This window comes from Quercus suber, unplaced genomic scaffold, assembly GCF_002906115.3.
Source record: "Quercus suber isolate HL8 unplaced genomic scaffold, Cork oak 2.0 scaffold_158, whole genome shotgun sequence".
Classification (NCBI taxonomy): Eukaryota; Viridiplantae; Streptophyta; class Magnoliopsida; order Fagales; family Fagaceae; genus Quercus; species Quercus suber.
This window is the reverse complement of record NW_027069619.1, coordinates 178,460-196,188: the sequence shown is the minus strand read 5'-3', so window position 1 is coordinate 196,188 and position 17,729 is coordinate 178,460. Positions and strand designations below refer to the sequence as shown.

Sequence of the window (17,729 nt, the reverse complement as noted above, 5' to 3'; positions counted from 1 at the left end):
TCTTGCCCTCCATACTTCACAAACACTTATACTTGTAGAATGATCACCACATCAAAAGTGTACAATGATGAGTCATGTAAATTTTTAAATGTCCCTGGTATAGTTAAATTGCTAAAGATTTTTACACAACTTTCATAACCGCTTTGGTGTAAATCCATTTTAAAGTAATTAATTAAAAAATAATAATAATAACTTAGTATGTGAAGTCTAAAATTCTTAATTACTTTTTTTTTTCCTTCAAATACTTCAAAAATAAAATTTCAAACGAAAAGAATTAGCAAAATGATATAACCAATTTGTTACTAAATATTTTTAAATAGCTCACTTTAAGATATTTTAGACCTAGTTTTTAAATTATTTCTAAAAGAAAAAAAAAATAATAATAATAATTAAATAAAAATTTTAAGACTTGCTTTTAAATTTTACTAGCTTTAAACCATTTGTTAATTTGGAACTTAATATTAAAGGAGATTTTACCCATCCATAACAACCAATAACAACTTATCACTTAAAATTTGTTGTAAAAGTATTTTGAAATTGCCAAAATTCTTATTACTCAACTATTACCTCCTAAATCCAAGGTTCAAATCTCCCCTTGGGCCCTCCTCTATTGTAACTTTCAAATTCTCCACACAAAAAAGGCCTAAGAAACTTTTTTTATAAGTAATTAAAGGGAAGAGGAGAAATTACATAAAGAATCACAAAGATGCCTTTACAACTAAACCCCCAAAGAAAACTTCTATTAACATGCAATAATTTGCTTGTTTGACAAAACATTTATCAAACCAAATTCAAAATTGACGATACATCAGATTTCTAGAAATAGTTTAGGATAATCAGTACTTCAGTGGAAAGCACTGTTGTCATACAAATACAAAAGAAATCTAGTTTTTACTAGTAGACACATTGGATTACAGTACAGCCAGATGTAACACATGTTAGCAAATCATCGTCTAAACCCTGCAACTTAATATTAACGTAATCCCCTTCCCTTTACATTTACACATGTCTTCAAAAAATGAAAGCAAAAGAATTCATTCAAAGTACAGCAGAAATCAAATCCCGCACTTTCTTCTTTGCTACCTGCTCTATCGAAAAGGAGAAAAAAATGGTAAGTCTCGAGTTCAATTCTGTTTTTAATTCAAAGAACTTATTAATTCAGAGATATAAAAGGTACTGTAGGTACTAAAGCATTCCCTGTTAACATGTCCTTGAAAAACTCTAGAACAAACAGAAGCCAATTTATAGTTTCTAATTCATTTTCCTTAATGCTACATATATTCTCAAACTTGGAACTAAAAAGCTGGCTCTGGCAGTCTGGCTGGCAATAAAAATACACTGAAGCTCACATTTGGATGATCCAAATTCTCAGGCTGTAAAAAACGTAGGCATCCAATTGGCTTCAAGAATCAAGACCCAATAAAAAAGAATTCTTAAAATTTGATTGAAATATATAACTTAAAAGAGTGTTATTACTTGTCCTATTCTCTATGGGCCATATTTCAGCATAGGGTTTTCCAACCCATTTATACAAGGTCCACCATCAAGTAAGCTCTGCAACTGAAAAGGCCTTGCTTGCATCAAACCAATCAAATTTAACTTTGAACCTTTTCATCATAATTTAACAAAACCTTCTTGCAACCAAGCACCTAAAGTATATCATCACAACAGTGAGAAGGTTTATGTCATGTTACCTCAATTCTAATGGTAATGCGTTTGCAAAATATCCAAGATTAGATGTTTGCTACATTACTTCCCCTTGGAACAGTGTGAGCAACATTTTGATTCCTTTCCCTTTTGACCCTGCTAGCAAGGCACAAGAGACATTAAAATGAAGAAACACATAAATAGCCAAACAAGAACAGTACCATAAATCACAAATAAAGAAAGGAAAAAAGAAAAGAAAAAAGAGATGCACGTAGATAATTTTGCTTCATACAAAAAGGTACTTTCGATCTGTTTTTTTTATCATTACAAACCCGTAAATCCACACAAAAATCAACAGTAGATACTTTTATTAAACTTGTAATTGATACTAGGACCTAGAAACCCTTAAGTAGGACCAACACTATGTAATGACCCTTTCATACTATGACTGAGGAATTCAAAAGCTCCAGCACAGCATTTCAGCTAGAATTTACCCTCTTTATAAAATAAAAAATAACCCTGATGCAGATAGGTAGGTAAGCCATTGCATAAAAGACATTGACTGTAATTGATTGATCCCAATGACTTTAGATCCAAATATCCAAATCCATAGTTTCATTTTATGATCTGCTTATGTACCTAGCTCTATCATATAAACCAGTCTCAAACCCATTTTCATAATAGATTTTTTTTTGGCCAGGGAACCTCACCAAGGCAAAGCCCTTTGGACCCAGTACTAAAGAGTAAACCATGGGTATACAATCCCACCCATCATAACCATGTATCAGGTAATCCAAGAAAACTCTTAATAGGGATCAAACTCAAGATGTCTGGGTCTACTCCTGTTTTCATAATAGAATTAGTTTTTCCTAAATACCTTAAACCTATTACTTGAACACAATAAAATGATTGGTAAGGGCAGTGAGGGTTATATGTTGTCTTTTTCACATCCATCTAAGTTCTTCTACATATGGTGTGAGCCCATGGCTTAAAATTCCATTCGTTAGCATGATGGTAAGAAAAAATAATAGTAATTATGTTTTTTGGGAAAAAAAAAAATATATATATATATATATATCTTCTGTCTTCCTGTAAATTTTGCAGGAGCTATTTTAGGTACAGTAAACAAAAAAGAACCTGGCAATCTTGCACTCTTCTTCTGACAAGCAATATTCATGCTTTGCAACTCATTGTATCGGACCCAGATGCAATGAAAAGTAAGCAAATATTAGCTAAGGCATTCCTTATAAGCAATGCACTACATTGGAATTTTGGGTGTCATGAGAAATGGGCAAGAGTTCTCAAACTATTATGATCCAGTGCAAGTAAAGTTACTCTAGAAAGATGAAATTCATATGGGCACCTAGAATATATGATCTACAAGAAAACTAATGGAAGTAATGGATACAATGATTAGGAGGAGAAAAAACGAAATCTACCAAGAGACTAAGAGACTAAGTGAGTAAATGACAAAACTAGAGAAACTGAATATACTTGATATACATTATAGCGTACAAAAAAATACAAAAAATGAAAATAGGGTAGAGATAATCATAAATAAAAGTCTTAAAAAAGGAATTTGATATTTGGACAGTTGATAGAATTTTGATAATAAATCTCGTTTTAGTAGAAGAAACAGTTAACATAGTACATACACTCCTAAAATAGGGTTGGAAGAATGCATTAAACAAGATTTTTGGAAAGACATAGATACATTGATTCAAGGGGTAACATACAGGAAAAAGATTTTGATTGAAGGAGACCTAAATGGTCATGTTGGAAAAGAGTGAAAGTTTTGAAAGAGCTCATGAAGGCCAAGGATATGCAATAAGGAATGAATCCAGAGATGCTATTCTACACTTGCAACAACATAAAAACTTGATAGTAATGAACACTTGGTTCAAGAAAATAAATTCACACTTAATTATATTCAAAAGTGAGACAAACAGTAATCAAATAAATTTTAGTGTTACCTAAATTTTTAATAGTAAATATAAAAAAAATAATAATAAAATAATGTAAGGTAAATACCAAGAGAGAACATAACCCTCGACATAGGTTGGTGACACTAGTAATTTGTATTAGAAGGTGGAAAAGAAGGGATATAAAACAAAGAAACCCAAGAATTAAGAGATGAGTTTGAAGGGAGAAAGACAAGTTATGTCTAAAGATAAACAAAAATGTTGATAAGATTAAAATGAAATAATTAGTTTTATTTTAAAAGAGTGGATAGGAAAGTTTTGGGAGAATCTAAAAGATGTGAACAATTAACTAGGAAGACTTAATGGTGGAATAAGGAGGTTCAATCAACAGCTAGGTTAAATAAAGTTATAAAAGCCTACCCAAATGTAAAGACAAAACCACTTAAGAAATTATAAAATAGTGAACAGGGAAATAAATATGGTCATCAAGAGGCTAGATTTAAGACTCATGATGAATTAGATAGCAAGTTAAAGACAAAGGAAAAAAAAAAACTAATATTTATAAATTTGTTTTAACAAGGGAAATGAAAGCAAATTACTTCAATTGAGTCAATGCATTAAAGATATAGATCAAAGAGTGCTAGTAAAAAGATGAAAAAGGTTCTCCAGACTAGTTTGGCTGGTTATGATTAAAAAAGATGATGAGATGCTAGAAAAATTCCTGCTGGTAGTGTGGGTAATTTGGACTTCTTCGAATAAGCTAATTTTTTAGAACCTAAAAGGAAATCCTAGACATCTGGCCTGATCTGCTATTGACTAATGTAGAGAATACAAGGAACACACCATAGTGCAGTCCAGGTCTCAAACTTTCTTGATGCAAGAGCACAGCCAGAAATTATTTCAATATTTTATTTTGGATTTTCATTGGATAATTTTATACTTTAAGTTTTTATTTGTATAGTTTGAGTTGTGATAGGGATTAAATTTCACGTTCTTAGATAGGGATTAGTTGTACTTGGCAAATTGATGCAGACAGCCTAGGCCTCACCACCTAAAACAGGGTTGTGAAGCCTAAGGGTTGTTTGAAATCACCACCAAACATAAAAAAATTTTGGAAAACCCTATCCACAAATCTTATTAGCCACTTCAATATGCTACCAATTCTCTAAAAGCTTCCTACAGTTGAGACTTAATGAAGAAGAGTTTCACAGCCATATATAGTTGATGAATCATGAAATGAAAGGTGACACCTGCCAAAACAAAAGGTGAATTGTTGTTTCAACTAAAGAGTTATGTTGCAGGATTTCCAGTTACTAATTCCTTCCTTTTGTTGATGACTTTGATTCATAAATACCTTCTGAATTCTGATGATAGAGACAGAAAGAACCGAAATCCTCAAATAGAGTTTTGATAAAACAAAAGGTTCAACCATATTGAAACAATTCATTGATACTAGAAATGAAAAATGCACACCTTGAGAAAGAAATGTATTTCTCAATTGCTTGTTTCTGTTCAGCACCATACACAAACCATTTTTCATCAGATGCAACTGCATCCCAGGTCCCCGTATCTGAACAACGAAACATGGTAATTCTTAGATAATGTGCAGTGTATAATTATCATTGCCAATTGCAAGGTCATATAATAGTGTGTACATCAATGTCATAGTACATAGTCTCAGATGGTTCTGATTTTCTCTGTGCATATATGTTTGGGTTTTGACATAGTTCTTTAATAATAAACACCCCTAATTTTGTTGTGAATATGCATATTTTTTTAATTGGATCCTCTATAAACTATATTAAAACTTTTGAAGTCAAACAAACCTTGAAGTAAAATAACATCTTCACCAGTATAGCCTTTCAATTTCCAAAATGCACGACCATCAACATCCAAAAAGATAGCCTCTGTTCTAATAGCATCAGATTTTTGCTTGCCTAGAATATACATATACACACAAATATATAAGAAAGAGGTCCACACAACTCTATAATTACTAAAGCAATAACCATACCAACATAATTGAAAATAAGACAGATTTCAGGTTAAATTTGTTGAGTCCACCCGTCTGTTGGCTTCATGTTTCATACAAGTACATTATATGGCCATACACTATACTGCCAGCAACTTCCTTAAACTGGAGGTTCAAAAAGATGATTTCCTGATCTTTAGTATTCTGCTTCTACTTTTCTCGAGGAAAAACATCAAAATTCATGCCTACTTTTCAAATATCACATGCCAAAGACAATTTTGCATTAGCCATTCACTTGTCTTTTCTTTTCTTTATATTTATTGACTTGAAAACTGTCAAAAATCATTTTAGTACCAAAATTTAAATTAAACAATTAGATTCTCAACAACTAACAAACTATTAGAAAGATGCATAATTTCAACACAGCAAACCTGTGGATACACATTGAAAAGTACCATCTCTAGATTTTAAAGCATTGAATCTCCATAGGTAAAATGACTCCCTGCTAATATTTGTATTTAGAAACCGGGGAAAGTATCTAGCACAGCTTAATATTAAGCTCTAAAATTTAAAAACAACTTACTCTTAGATACCATGCCCATTGCATCAAGCCTCTCAGCATGAGCCTGAGCTGCCTCACTTTTTATTTGTGAAACAATAGCATCATGCTCTGCAATTGAAAGAGCACCACTTTTTGCAATAATTGCTTTGGCCACCTCATCCTGCAACTTCTTCTTTAGATGTTTCTCCTACATGAAAATATCAGTTTCAAATTAGAAATGACCTAGAGAACATAATTTGTAGCTCTAAAAGACACATTGCCTTATCAATTTTCTTACCTTATCCTTTGCTGCAAGAAGCTTTTCTTTTGCTTCCTTCTCTTTTCCAACAACTTTTGAATTTTGATCATCAATCCAACTCCTCAATTTTCTAGTAGTAAATTAAAGAAATAATAAGTTATACTCTTAAAATATTGAAAAAAGTGATTAAAAATATAATTTTCCATTAAATACATTTTGCTTACACAGTGCCTAGAGCCTTATCACAAAGAAAATTTAAGATTCTAAGTTTCATAGAGAAATCTAGCTTGTCATATTCATCAACACCTCCATTGAAACTATCTGAGAGCAACTCATTCAATACAGATGGCGATTCAGAGATGAATTTCCCTAGAGCTTGGCACCATGACTCTCTTCCATTCATTGGACTTGATAAAAGAGGCCTAAACAGAAAACCCACATCAATAATCAACTAATTCCTCAAAATTGTTTAAAGGGGAAAGAAAAAGCTTTAGACATAATAGAGCAAAATTCATACTCTTCTCCCACATCTTTTTGTATCAAAGATAAGAGCTGGATATGAAATTGAACATTCATTGAATATTGTGATCGCCTTCCACGTCGTCCATATCTTAATTCCCGAAGTAAAGATTCAGCTTGTCCTTTTCTCACATCAATAACCTATTAACAAGAAAGCAAAGAAAGTTTAATATAAGATTTTTTTTTTTTTTTTTTGGGGTTGTTGTTGCAAATGAGTTACTTAAAGAACACCTCACCCACCCTAAAAACAATGTGAAGGGTGAAACCATATGTTCAAAACAGAAGCATTAAAACATGTACTTGTAAGATTGGACAAACAATACAAAGAAATCAAACTCCAACCTACCAGAAACATTCATTTTAGGGTGTGGAAGCAGGTAGAAGAGGAATCTTATTAGGATATCTTTGCACCCGAACATATCCCATTTAATAAATTGACATTAAAATGGAAATTTGTGACAACCACGAACAACAGGATGACTCAAATTTGGAAGGATGTTCATAACTTACAATCACTAACAATCTACGCTAAATTTTTCAAGTGCGCTCATAACTTACAATTACTAATAATCAATGCTAAAATTTTCAAGTGCTCACAATTAATAATGGTCCCACATTCACAAGCAAAGATACCACAGTATTTTATAAGATTCAAGGATTTGCATTTCAGTCTAATGTTTTAAAAAAGACAAGTTTAACTTACCTTTCCAAAAGAAGCACAAAATTCTAAAAATTGCAAAGCATGTCCAACATCTTCTGGAGGTAAATCAATGTCAGCTACAGTCACTAAGCTGGCACCCTGAGGCAAAGGAATATTGACTTCATATTCTTTGTTCTCAAGAATTATGGTACAATTATCAACTTTACATGACCCAGGGACTTTCTTGGGATTAACCCTGGCTTTGTCGTTCCCCACAGCACTTGAAGCTCCTTCATCTTTCTGAGTTCTACCATCCTTCTCTTCTTTTTTATCCTTTGAAACATGTGTCTTGGAATTATTTTTCTTAGAGATGACACCATTGTCCTTTCCATTTGTTTTAGCTTCTTTTTTAGAGACCTCTGACACTTTTGGCTTTTTTGGGCTACTTTTCTTTGGGTGAGCATCATCATTAATGCTACCATTAGATATTTCCTTCAATTCCTCCCGCTTTGTTTTCTTTGACTTCTTTTCAACAGTGTTTGGTGTTGATATCTGAGAATTCAAGTTAGCATCAGTCTTTCCATCAAAAGAATTTTCCTTACCCTGTATCCTTGGTGAAACGGCTTCAGGCTCCTGCAGAGGAAAACAAACCTCATCAGATAAACACACCAAAAACTAAAATGCTGCTGCAAGGCACAAAGAAAAACACTAAGAAACCTTGTTTGAAGCAACAGGCTTTTTTGGTGAAATACCAATGTTTTCAACAACCTTCTCATGAACCAAATTGTCAGAATCTTTGTTATTCAGCATCTCTGAAACAGATGAATATCCAGTTTTCCTGGCTGTTATGACTAGCTGACCAGTGGGTTTGTGACCTCTTCTCTTCCTAGAAAAACAATTGTCTATCAGAATTAACTAAATACTAACAATAACAAAATATAATAACCTATGAGCACATATCATGGAACACTTACATGCAGATACTGCAATTGCAAATTCCTCTGCACTTGGGACATTTCCAGTCATCCAACATTGCCACATCTTCTGCTTTCTCTCCATATCTAAGTAACATGAACCCAAATAGATTGACCAAAAGCATACACAAAAACCCCAGCATGAATTATAACACAAAATTAACTTTTAGCGAAGTTAATTACCAAATCTAACCTGTTCAAAAGGCATTTGTGACAGAAATTTATGGTACAAAGCTTGTTCAGGTTCATGTTCTTACATGGCGCTGTAAAGTCCCTTGTTTTTTGACGACACTTCAACATTATACCCAAAACATAAAAAATAATCAGTAAAATTGACCCCAAACAATTCAACAACTTAAATTGTCATTAGCTATATAAATGATGATTGAAAACTGACCACAGATAAAATTCAGAAACCTAGGCTTTGCATTGTGGCTATTTCCATTACAAGAAGGAAATAAATTTAATAACCAACAAATTGTCTTAGTCCCAAACCAGGACTTTTTCCAAACAATACCAAACAAATGTTCAGGAATTTTTACTTTCTTTCCCTTTCCCACATTTTCTCACCAACCAAACATAACAAAAATGGAAAATTCAGCAATTAATGATGTAAATGTTGCCATGCATTTAATACTTAAACAAAAATTTATTATGAACATGGTTTTAAACTAGATTAGATCAGTCAGTCGAATCAAGTAAAACACGAATGTACAAAACTACAAATTTAATCAAATATTTAAACTTACAAGAAAATATCAACTTGATCTTTATAATAAATGGGGGAAAATATCATTTTATCATTAATGAATATATATATATATATCTCTTAAAATTCTTAACAAAAATGGAAAATTCAGCAATTATGTTTTCTTTCCCTTACATCACAAACATAGGGAAATTTAAATAAAATTACAATTAAAAAAACCATAAGATTCAGAACTTCACTTTCTATTAGTTTCCCACATTTTTCTTGTCGACCAAACAGAGCCAAAACGGAAATTTGAAGTTCCCAGTGCAATTATGTCCCATACAATTACCAAGTCAATGTTACAACTTACAAGGCCAAGTAAATCTATTGGTTCCAAATCCCACGCACTTTTTCCAAACAATACCAAACTACGAATCAGAAATTTTACTTACTTTCAAACAAAAATAAGTTCCCAAATTACAATAGGGAAATTGAAGCCAATAAGCTTGGCAAATCAACAAGGCTTAGTTCAATAACACGTTTTCTTCCCTTTGAATTGTGTATATGAGAGCTAATATGATTCAGAATTATGCTTTCTTTTTTACCACATTTTCCCTTCAACCAAACAATACAGAAGCAAGAATCCGAAATCCAAACAAACACACGCAATCATTTTCACACATTTTTCAGGTTTAAATTTATAAATCAGAATAAAAGGCAAATAAAAACTTCAATAGCAAACTGAGGAAAAAAAAAAACGCCAATGAGTTTCAGAATTTAAACTTAAAAGAATACTTTCTCTCACTTCCCACATTTTCTCATGAACCAAACAGTAAAAAAAAAAAAAAAAAACCTGGTGACAGGTCTTCCCGTTCTCGGAATCGTAGATCCGATTCCCTTTAACGCGAACTCCGGGGCACGAAGTCCGCTTCGCTTTGGAAATCTCACTGGCGTCGACTACTTCGTTTTCATTTTCATCGTCAACTACTTCTACTACACGCCTCCTCTTCCTTGCGGAGACTACTTTGCTTTCAGAAGCAACGGCCATATTTTCTTCTTTTTTCTTTTTTCACTTTAAGTAAAATGTTTTCAGTGATTTCAAAAAACACAGAGAAAACAGAGATGATATTTATTGATGAGTAATGTGTTTCTGAGTTTGGGTTGTCTTTTCTATCTTCTTTTTCTTCTTTTCTATAAAATAAGAGCTCAGTGTGATTTTGAGTTTTGACGATGTTTTTTGAATTTCGTTTCGTTTCCCTCCTCTTTTGTGTTTTTGTTATTGTTGGAGTGGCGGGAGAGATTAAACACAATTGAATGGAATTGGAAATGAATTGAAGATCTGGGGGGGGAAATGAATTCCCGGGATTTGGAAATTTTTGAGAGTATTGGTTGGAGGGCGCCAATTGGTTTTAGGGTTTAGAGTGGGCCTCAAAATGTGAAATTGAGCCACGCTTGTCTCCCTCTTCTTGGTCACCAAATTTTACAACTTTTTTGTGAAGGGAGTTTTTTTTTTTTTTCCTTAAAAAAAAAAGCGTAAGATCATGAAGGTAAATCACTCATTGGCTTGCGGAAAAATGCTGATGAGTCCTCGCTACTATTCAAACCTAAGCATTGATGGCAAGAAGATAAGGTACTGACTCTTACACCGAATTTGTACAAACTTCATACAATATTATTTTCACTCTCACAAACACACTTTTATTATACATTAATTATTATATGTTATTTTTGTAATTGTGAAAAAGGTTATGTGAAATTTTGTATTATCTTTATATATTAAGAAGATTTAGAAAGTTAATTATCAGTATCTAAATTGTTAAAAATACCCTTAATCTAATTAGATATCTCTATTCATAAAAAATTAAAATGAGGTAAAATTAGAAATTCAATAAAATTAAAAAAATATATATCAAATAAATTTCTTACAACTTCTCACTAGATTTCCTATAACTTCCCACTAGAGTCTTAGACAATACAAATTCCTCACCTGTTACTAAAAAACAAAAAGCCTCCAATCTCATGGCTCACAGCTTCCCACTCCATGTACAAACTACAAAAAAAAAAAACCATCGCACATACAAAACATGTGTGATGAGGCTAGTCTAGATTTACTTTTTAATTCTATCACATTGTTATTATTTCAACAAATATTGATTAGAACAAAGTTTCTCTCCAAACTAATTTCAAGAAAAACTCTACAAACTCTTCATATATTTTTATATTGAGTGTGAATTTTGAAAATCTAACCTTAGATTGCATGTTTTTATTATATTCTTCATGCATTAAAATTTCAAGAAAATCAAAAATTAATTGTTATCTCATCAAATAAATGTTAAATTTTCAAATTTTTATGATTTAAAATTTGTATAAAAAATAAGTTTATCGATGAATATAAATAATATCCAATTTGAACGAAATTTGATGTGCATGTTAAGAATATAAGGAACATGAAATTCAACGTTTAGATTTTCAAAATTCACAAAAAAAAAAAAATATATGAGAAGTTTGAAAAGTTTATCTCCAAACTAGTTTGGAGAGAAACCTTGTTCTATTGATTATCACTTTTTCTTTACATATATATATATTATATATATATGATGTAAATGTTGTAATGCAATCAATATTTAAACAAAAATTATAATGGTCAAGTTATAAACTAGAAAGTTTGGCTTACCTCCAGTACTATTTTAATTGGACATGTCCTTTTGTTTTAAATATACAATGACAAGTACATTGGAAAATGAGTGTGAGTTAAAGAGGTTTAAAGTCTGTGCTGTGTATCTAAGAGTTAGACCCTTTTGGATATACATCACTGTCAGTTTCTTTAAGACATTCTCTCATCTCCTCGTGTGTGTGTTAAAATATTTAGTATTCTAAAATATATATATATATATATATGTACACACACAATGACAAGTGGTAATAAGTTTTAATCCCCATATTTTATTTAGTTAATAGGTGATGTGACAGTCTTTCATTAAAACAAAAGGAGATTCATTTTAATAAAGTACTAGAGGTAAGTCAATCCCTAAACTAGATTAGCTTGCTCAAACAAATCAGTTTAACCGTGATTCTACAAAACTGCAAATTTGCTCAAATATTTAAATTATTAGAAAATGTCTACTTAATCGCTATAATAAATGGTAAAAAAAAAAAATCATTTTATCAAAATGAAGACATATATATATATATATTTATATATATTTGGACATTCTTAGATTTTTTTTAGTCAAGTCATATATATATTTGGACATTCTTAGATATTTTTTGAGTCAAGTCAAGATTGCTAGTTATTTACAAATTTATCTTATTTATTTTTGAATTAATTACTTATCACGTCATTAATATTCAAACTTTGATCAAATTCTAATTCAACCTTAACTGTGAACTTTATTAAAAAAAAAAAAAAAAAAAACCTTTTAACGATTTGGTTTTTAGAAACATTGATTATCATATTTCGACATTTATTCAGGTTATTGATGTTGTGGTGATATAAAGCACTACGATGATTATCATTTTAAGAATTTTACTACATGCAATTACTATAATAACAGTAATAGATGTGAATGCATTTATCAAAACTCATTAATTTTGTTAGTGTCTTTATCGGACTTACCTTTTAAAAATATTATAAGAACTCAAGTTACCATTTTTTTTAAATGTATATACGTGTAAATGTAAAGGGTAAGAAGTATGTTCATATAAAGTTGTATGGTTTAGATGCTAACATGTTTACATCCAATTGAATTATATTGTATCCCAATTTGTCTCTATCGCCAATCAAAATTAGATTTTTTTTGTACTTATATGATTCCACTGCTTTAAGTGTAATTAATGCAAGAGATAAAATCTTTTTTACAATTGTGTGATTAGAGTAACAGCACTTTTTTCGAGTCTACTACTTACACTATTTTATTATGTACCAATTTGAACAAATCATGTATATTGTTAAAAAAAAAAATAATATGACAAATGTTGTGTGCTTAGGTTTATTGTGCCTTTTATTGTTTGTCCAAAACAAATTTTTTAGAATTCTAATTTACCGTCAATTTCGAATATTTGTTTCAAAAAATCTTTATATTAGTTTGCATGTTCACATAAGTCATCGATCACATTTTATCTTCAGCTCATTAGAGTTATTCTTCTTTACCATGTTCCTCTCATATGGAAGTTAGAGGTTTAACTCGAAGGAAAGCTTGCCCTATATTCTCATCCCATCTTAACATGTTGCATTCCAAGATACACACTATGAGGTCACTACATTCCTAGATTACACTACAGGAAATTGGTTTTATTGCAGCAGTCATAAAACGCTGCAAAACTCCCAGAAAAATGCTGAAAAATGTTTTGCAATGTTTTCTTGCAACACTTTTGTAAACGTTGCGAGAGTTGTGCAACATTGGTGGGGTTTGGATTCCGCGTTTGTGTTTCAGCAAACGCGTTTTCCTCTTTTTTTTTTTTTTTTTTGGCCGCATTTTTTGACTTTGGGAGACAAAAAATCTGTGCATGAACAGTGTGTGCACTGTTCACACACTGTTCATACACTGTTCATGTAATAAAAAATATTAAAAATAGGTCCAACAACACTATTTACATATTTTAAAATTATTTTGCTACAGTATTTTCAGTTTTCAGTTTCAGCAATAATAAGTACAATCCAAACACACCCATTATCCCTATTTCAACGTTTATTGGAAACGCTGCAATAAATTTTTACTTTTGCAGTGTTTACATCGCAACGGTAAAAAAAAGCTTTAATAAGCCCTAAATTCATTTATTCAAAATCCAATATAACGGTTCTAAAACATGTTGCAATAAATAATCTGTCACAACATTTTAAAAAAACGCTACTATATATATATATATATGTTGCAGCATTTTTAAAATTGTTACAATAGATATATATTTGTAGTGTTTTGTTAAACGCTGCTATACACAAAAATTTTCAAATTGTAGTTATAAAAAACAATACTCCTGTATAAACCAATATTCATCCATGATCAAATAATTAAATTTCAAATACAATACTCCAAATATTAAATTGAAATAAATGTTACATTTGTTCAAATAACTTAATACGCCAAGTTTTATCTATACAAAGCACAGATAACATTGTAAAATTCAACAATAAACTGTACAATCTTTTCAATTCATGCCTTCATTAAAAATAATAATTTTTGGCTACATGTTAAATGCAAGCTTGCTACTTGCTATCGATGTTTCTTACCTACAATCACAAATATAAAGATTAATAGTACGTCATTCATAAAAGTAATGATTATAATCACAATTTCAACAATGACTATCAGAAAACATGGTGAAAATAAAAATGATAATGACATAAGATAAATTTAAAAGCATAATATAATTATAACTTGACTATTCATTTGTTGAGCAAATAAGGCCATTTGTGCTTTTAATGTGGTCATATCTTTCTGTTGATGTGCATTTGCATCCTCTTGACTCAAAATTTTATGTTCTTAACTTACAAGCTTTTCCTCTTGACTCATTAGTTTTTGTTCTTGAAACACTAATTTCTCTTTGAGTTTGCTAATTGTTTCTTTGTCTCTTAATCTCTTTTATTCTGATTTCACCTTGAAACTTGAACCATTGGTTCTAGAACTTTGATCAAATTTAGAAGGAGTTAGCCCGAATCCTAAACCACGAATTCGGCCATTTCGCTCATTGCCTAATACTTGAGAAAAAACTTCATTCCCAGACCAAGCAATACTCCCACTTGAAGTGAAAGTCAATGAAATTGGTTGTTGGCTTGTGAATTCTGGTTGTTGGCTTGTGAATTCATCCATTTTTTTCCTGACAAACAATTTATTAAAAAAATGAGTATAGGATTAGAAGTCACAAAATGGAGTTGTAACAAAGAGAATTCCAACTATATTATGTAAAATATATTACATATCATATTCTTCTTAGCTGTAACACTCATAGGTGTCTCATCTCTCTTAGAATGAAGAACTCTATATATTTTTTCCTAGGTATTTGGATTCCCCTCTTCCATTTCCTACATAAGTTAGTAATTTTCCACTCTAAGCATATCTTTATTAAAAAAGTGATTTGAACATAATAGAAAAATGCACAAGTTACTACCATTTCATCTACATATTAAGCAATACTTTTTATCCTCCACTATGTGCATGTGCAGCTTTTTTGCATACTCCTTTTTTTTATCACTCATATCCTACGTTCACAAAATAAAAAAAATAGTATTAAATTCATGCATACAATAATGGCACAAATTAATTTGGCATACCTTTCCATCCTATTAACCCCAATATTCCACAAGAACTGCAAGTTGATCAAGATTGATTAAAGGATGCACTGCCTTTAGCCATTACTTGTGCCGGTGTCATGTTGTCGTTTTAAGCGATTTATAAAACCTCTCCAACACACAAACAATGAACTAATAGTTTTCTTCTTGATTTTTTCCTTATTATCTTTTGGAAATTTAAATTTAGATTGCATTCAAATATGTATTTTATAAGTCAAGTAAAAATTACAAATTGCTAAACAAAAGTTTAAATGTAAAGAAAGAAATATTATTACCTAAATGACATTCCAACTTTCTTGTTTGTAATGGTTTGGCATCTTATGCCAATCAAGATAATTCAATGGACACATATTTGGCATTTTAGAAGTAACACCTAAAGCCCGTGCAAGTAAACTTGCCTCTTTTCCTAATGGATGACGGTAATTATTATATTAAACAACATATTTAGAATTGCTAGGCAAATTAAATACTTCAACCATACTAGTAACCCCTCGTGTACTTCACATGCCAAAAACATCTATGACCAATAAACGAACAAAAAAAATTAAGTAAACATACATTAAAAAAAAAAAAGAATTATTAATGTTTAATATTTCTAGAATATCTAAATAGTTATATTAATGGCTATACATCATTATACCTTTAACATTCAATTGAACCGCTACAAATTCTTCTTCATCCAGTTCATCATTACCTATGATATCATCAAGCTGTTGCAAGCCTTCTTGTAGGGGCAATGTATTTTGATTAGATATACCTTGACTAGCTAGATGTAACTTGACAAGGTGTACCCTAACCAAATGTAGCCCCAACAACTTCAATATTGCATCTTTTCTTCTTAGTCATATCTACTCTATTTTCATGTAAGATTTTAACAATGTAAAAGCAATACCAATGTGTATAAAATAGTAGCATCAAGCTAAGTAGAAAATGTATGGGAAACCACTACTTTACAAATTTATAAAAGTGCACATTAGTTCAACAAATGAACATCCTCGTCAAACTCAAAATAGCATATATCGTCCCCATTGTGTCTAATCCAAGAGAGATTTTCAGCTACTTCTTGAAGTGTGTCCTTAACTGGAACATTAAATGGCTCATTTTCACAATATGTGTCAACATCATCCTCACTTGTTTCACCATTACTATCATCAAAAATGTCTCTTGGTTTTGTTTTAACAGCAACCCACCCAATTGAGATGCCTTCATCAACCACATAGAACACTTGTAAAGCTTGAGATGCTAATATGAAGGGTTCATCGATTGATCAATCTCCAATATGACTCAAACTTTTAAAATTCAATAAGACAAAACCAAAATGATATCGACTCAATCACATTTATTGAATAGTACATATTGCATATGATCAAAATAGTTAATTTCAATAATATCGGTCAAAACCCCATAATAGTCAGTTCCCTTTCAACAGTCACACAAACTCCACTATTTTTGGTTTTCTTGTACTCTTAATTATTTTTTGTGCAAAATTTGTAACCATTAACAATATGACGTTTGAACCTTTTAGCAACAGGGTTTGGACCTTGTGCAAGCCACTAAACATTTTCAGGAAGTTGCTCTAATGTGGCATGATCCATTTTCATGAACTATGTTTTTCAATAGAGTGAAACAATTTTAGTGTTTGACCTTAATACTCCAAATTTTCTTTCTACTAATATAATAATTAATTGAGCACTTACATAGTCTAGAAACCAATGAACGAACTTTTCCATATATATCTTCTCTACAGTTGTTTCATTTATATGACTTGGATGTTTTTCTCTTCTTATTGATTTTATGTTCTTTGTATATATAGACCAAAAACTTGTTTAATAATTTATGGATATACATAATGTACATAATTTGAGTAATTTACATAATGTACATAATCATAATTACAAACGAAATGACATGATTTCATTGCATTGAAATAGCACATAGTGATGAGCTTGTATCCAGGATGTATTATCAAGCTTGATATTTATTGTTGCACCCCTAGCATCTTCAATGTTTCTTAAGGGTCAACTGAATAATGCTTCAATTGATCCTAAATACTGTGAATAAAATGTTAGGCACTTTTCCCCCTTGTATCCTTCTGCAATGGAGCCCTTTGGATGAGCTTTATTGCAATTGTATGACTTTAGCTGTAAAAGGTACCTATTTCCAAACCAATAGTAGGATTTATCAACAACATCATCCTCAATGGTTGATAAAAACTAATACTTAAACCATTATTTCCATACCTTTCAATTGGGTACATCCAATGGTAGTGAATTGGTCC

General features: G+C 31.0%; 1 protein-coding gene across 4 annotated transcripts; it reads right to left on the bottom strand.

The window, feature by feature from the left end:
• Positions 1–711: 711 nt before the first annotated feature.
• Positions 712–10,648, bottom strand: LOC112015611 (uncharacterized). 4 transcript variants are annotated; one of them, XM_024048034.2, is made up of 13 exons: positions 10,019–10,647; positions 8,668–8,765; positions 8,475–8,561; positions 8,218–8,386; positions 7,564–8,133; positions 6,859–7,001; positions 6,566–6,763; positions 6,381–6,471; positions 6,125–6,290; positions 5,396–5,506; positions 5,043–5,139; positions 1,695–1,803; positions 712–1,088 (listed from the first exon to the last, which is right to left on the bottom strand). In XM_024048034.2, exons 1-12 carry the CDS (start codon positions 10,211–10,213, stop codon positions 1,734–1,736), a joined length of 1,995 nt encoding a protein of 664 aa, XP_023903802.1. In that variant the 5' UTR covers positions 10,214–10,647; the 3' UTR covers positions 712–1,088; positions 1,695–1,733. The 4 variants fall into 4 exon arrangements, with proteins under 4 accessions (XP_023903802.1, XP_023903803.1, XP_065633626.1 ...); XM_024048035.2 differs by having other exon boundaries at positions 712–1,083; XM_065777554.1 differs by having other exon boundaries at positions 8,269–8,386; positions 10,019–10,646.
• Positions 10,649–17,729: the final 7,081 nt, after the last annotated feature.

Coding starts and splice junctions, on each gene's coding strand:
- LOC112015611 (XM_024048034.2), bottom strand. CDS start 10,213: ATGGCCGTTGCTTCTGAAAGCAAAGTAGTCTCCGCAAGGAAGAGGAGG. Junction 8,134..8,217: donor AGCCTGTTGCTTCAAACAAG/GTTTCTTAGTGT, acceptor TTTCCTCTGCAG/GAGCCTGAAGCCGTTTCACC. Junction 6,764..6,858: donor CAAAAAGATGTGGGAGAAGA/GTATGAATTTTG, acceptor TTTTCTGTTTAG/GCCTCTTTTATCAAGTCCAA.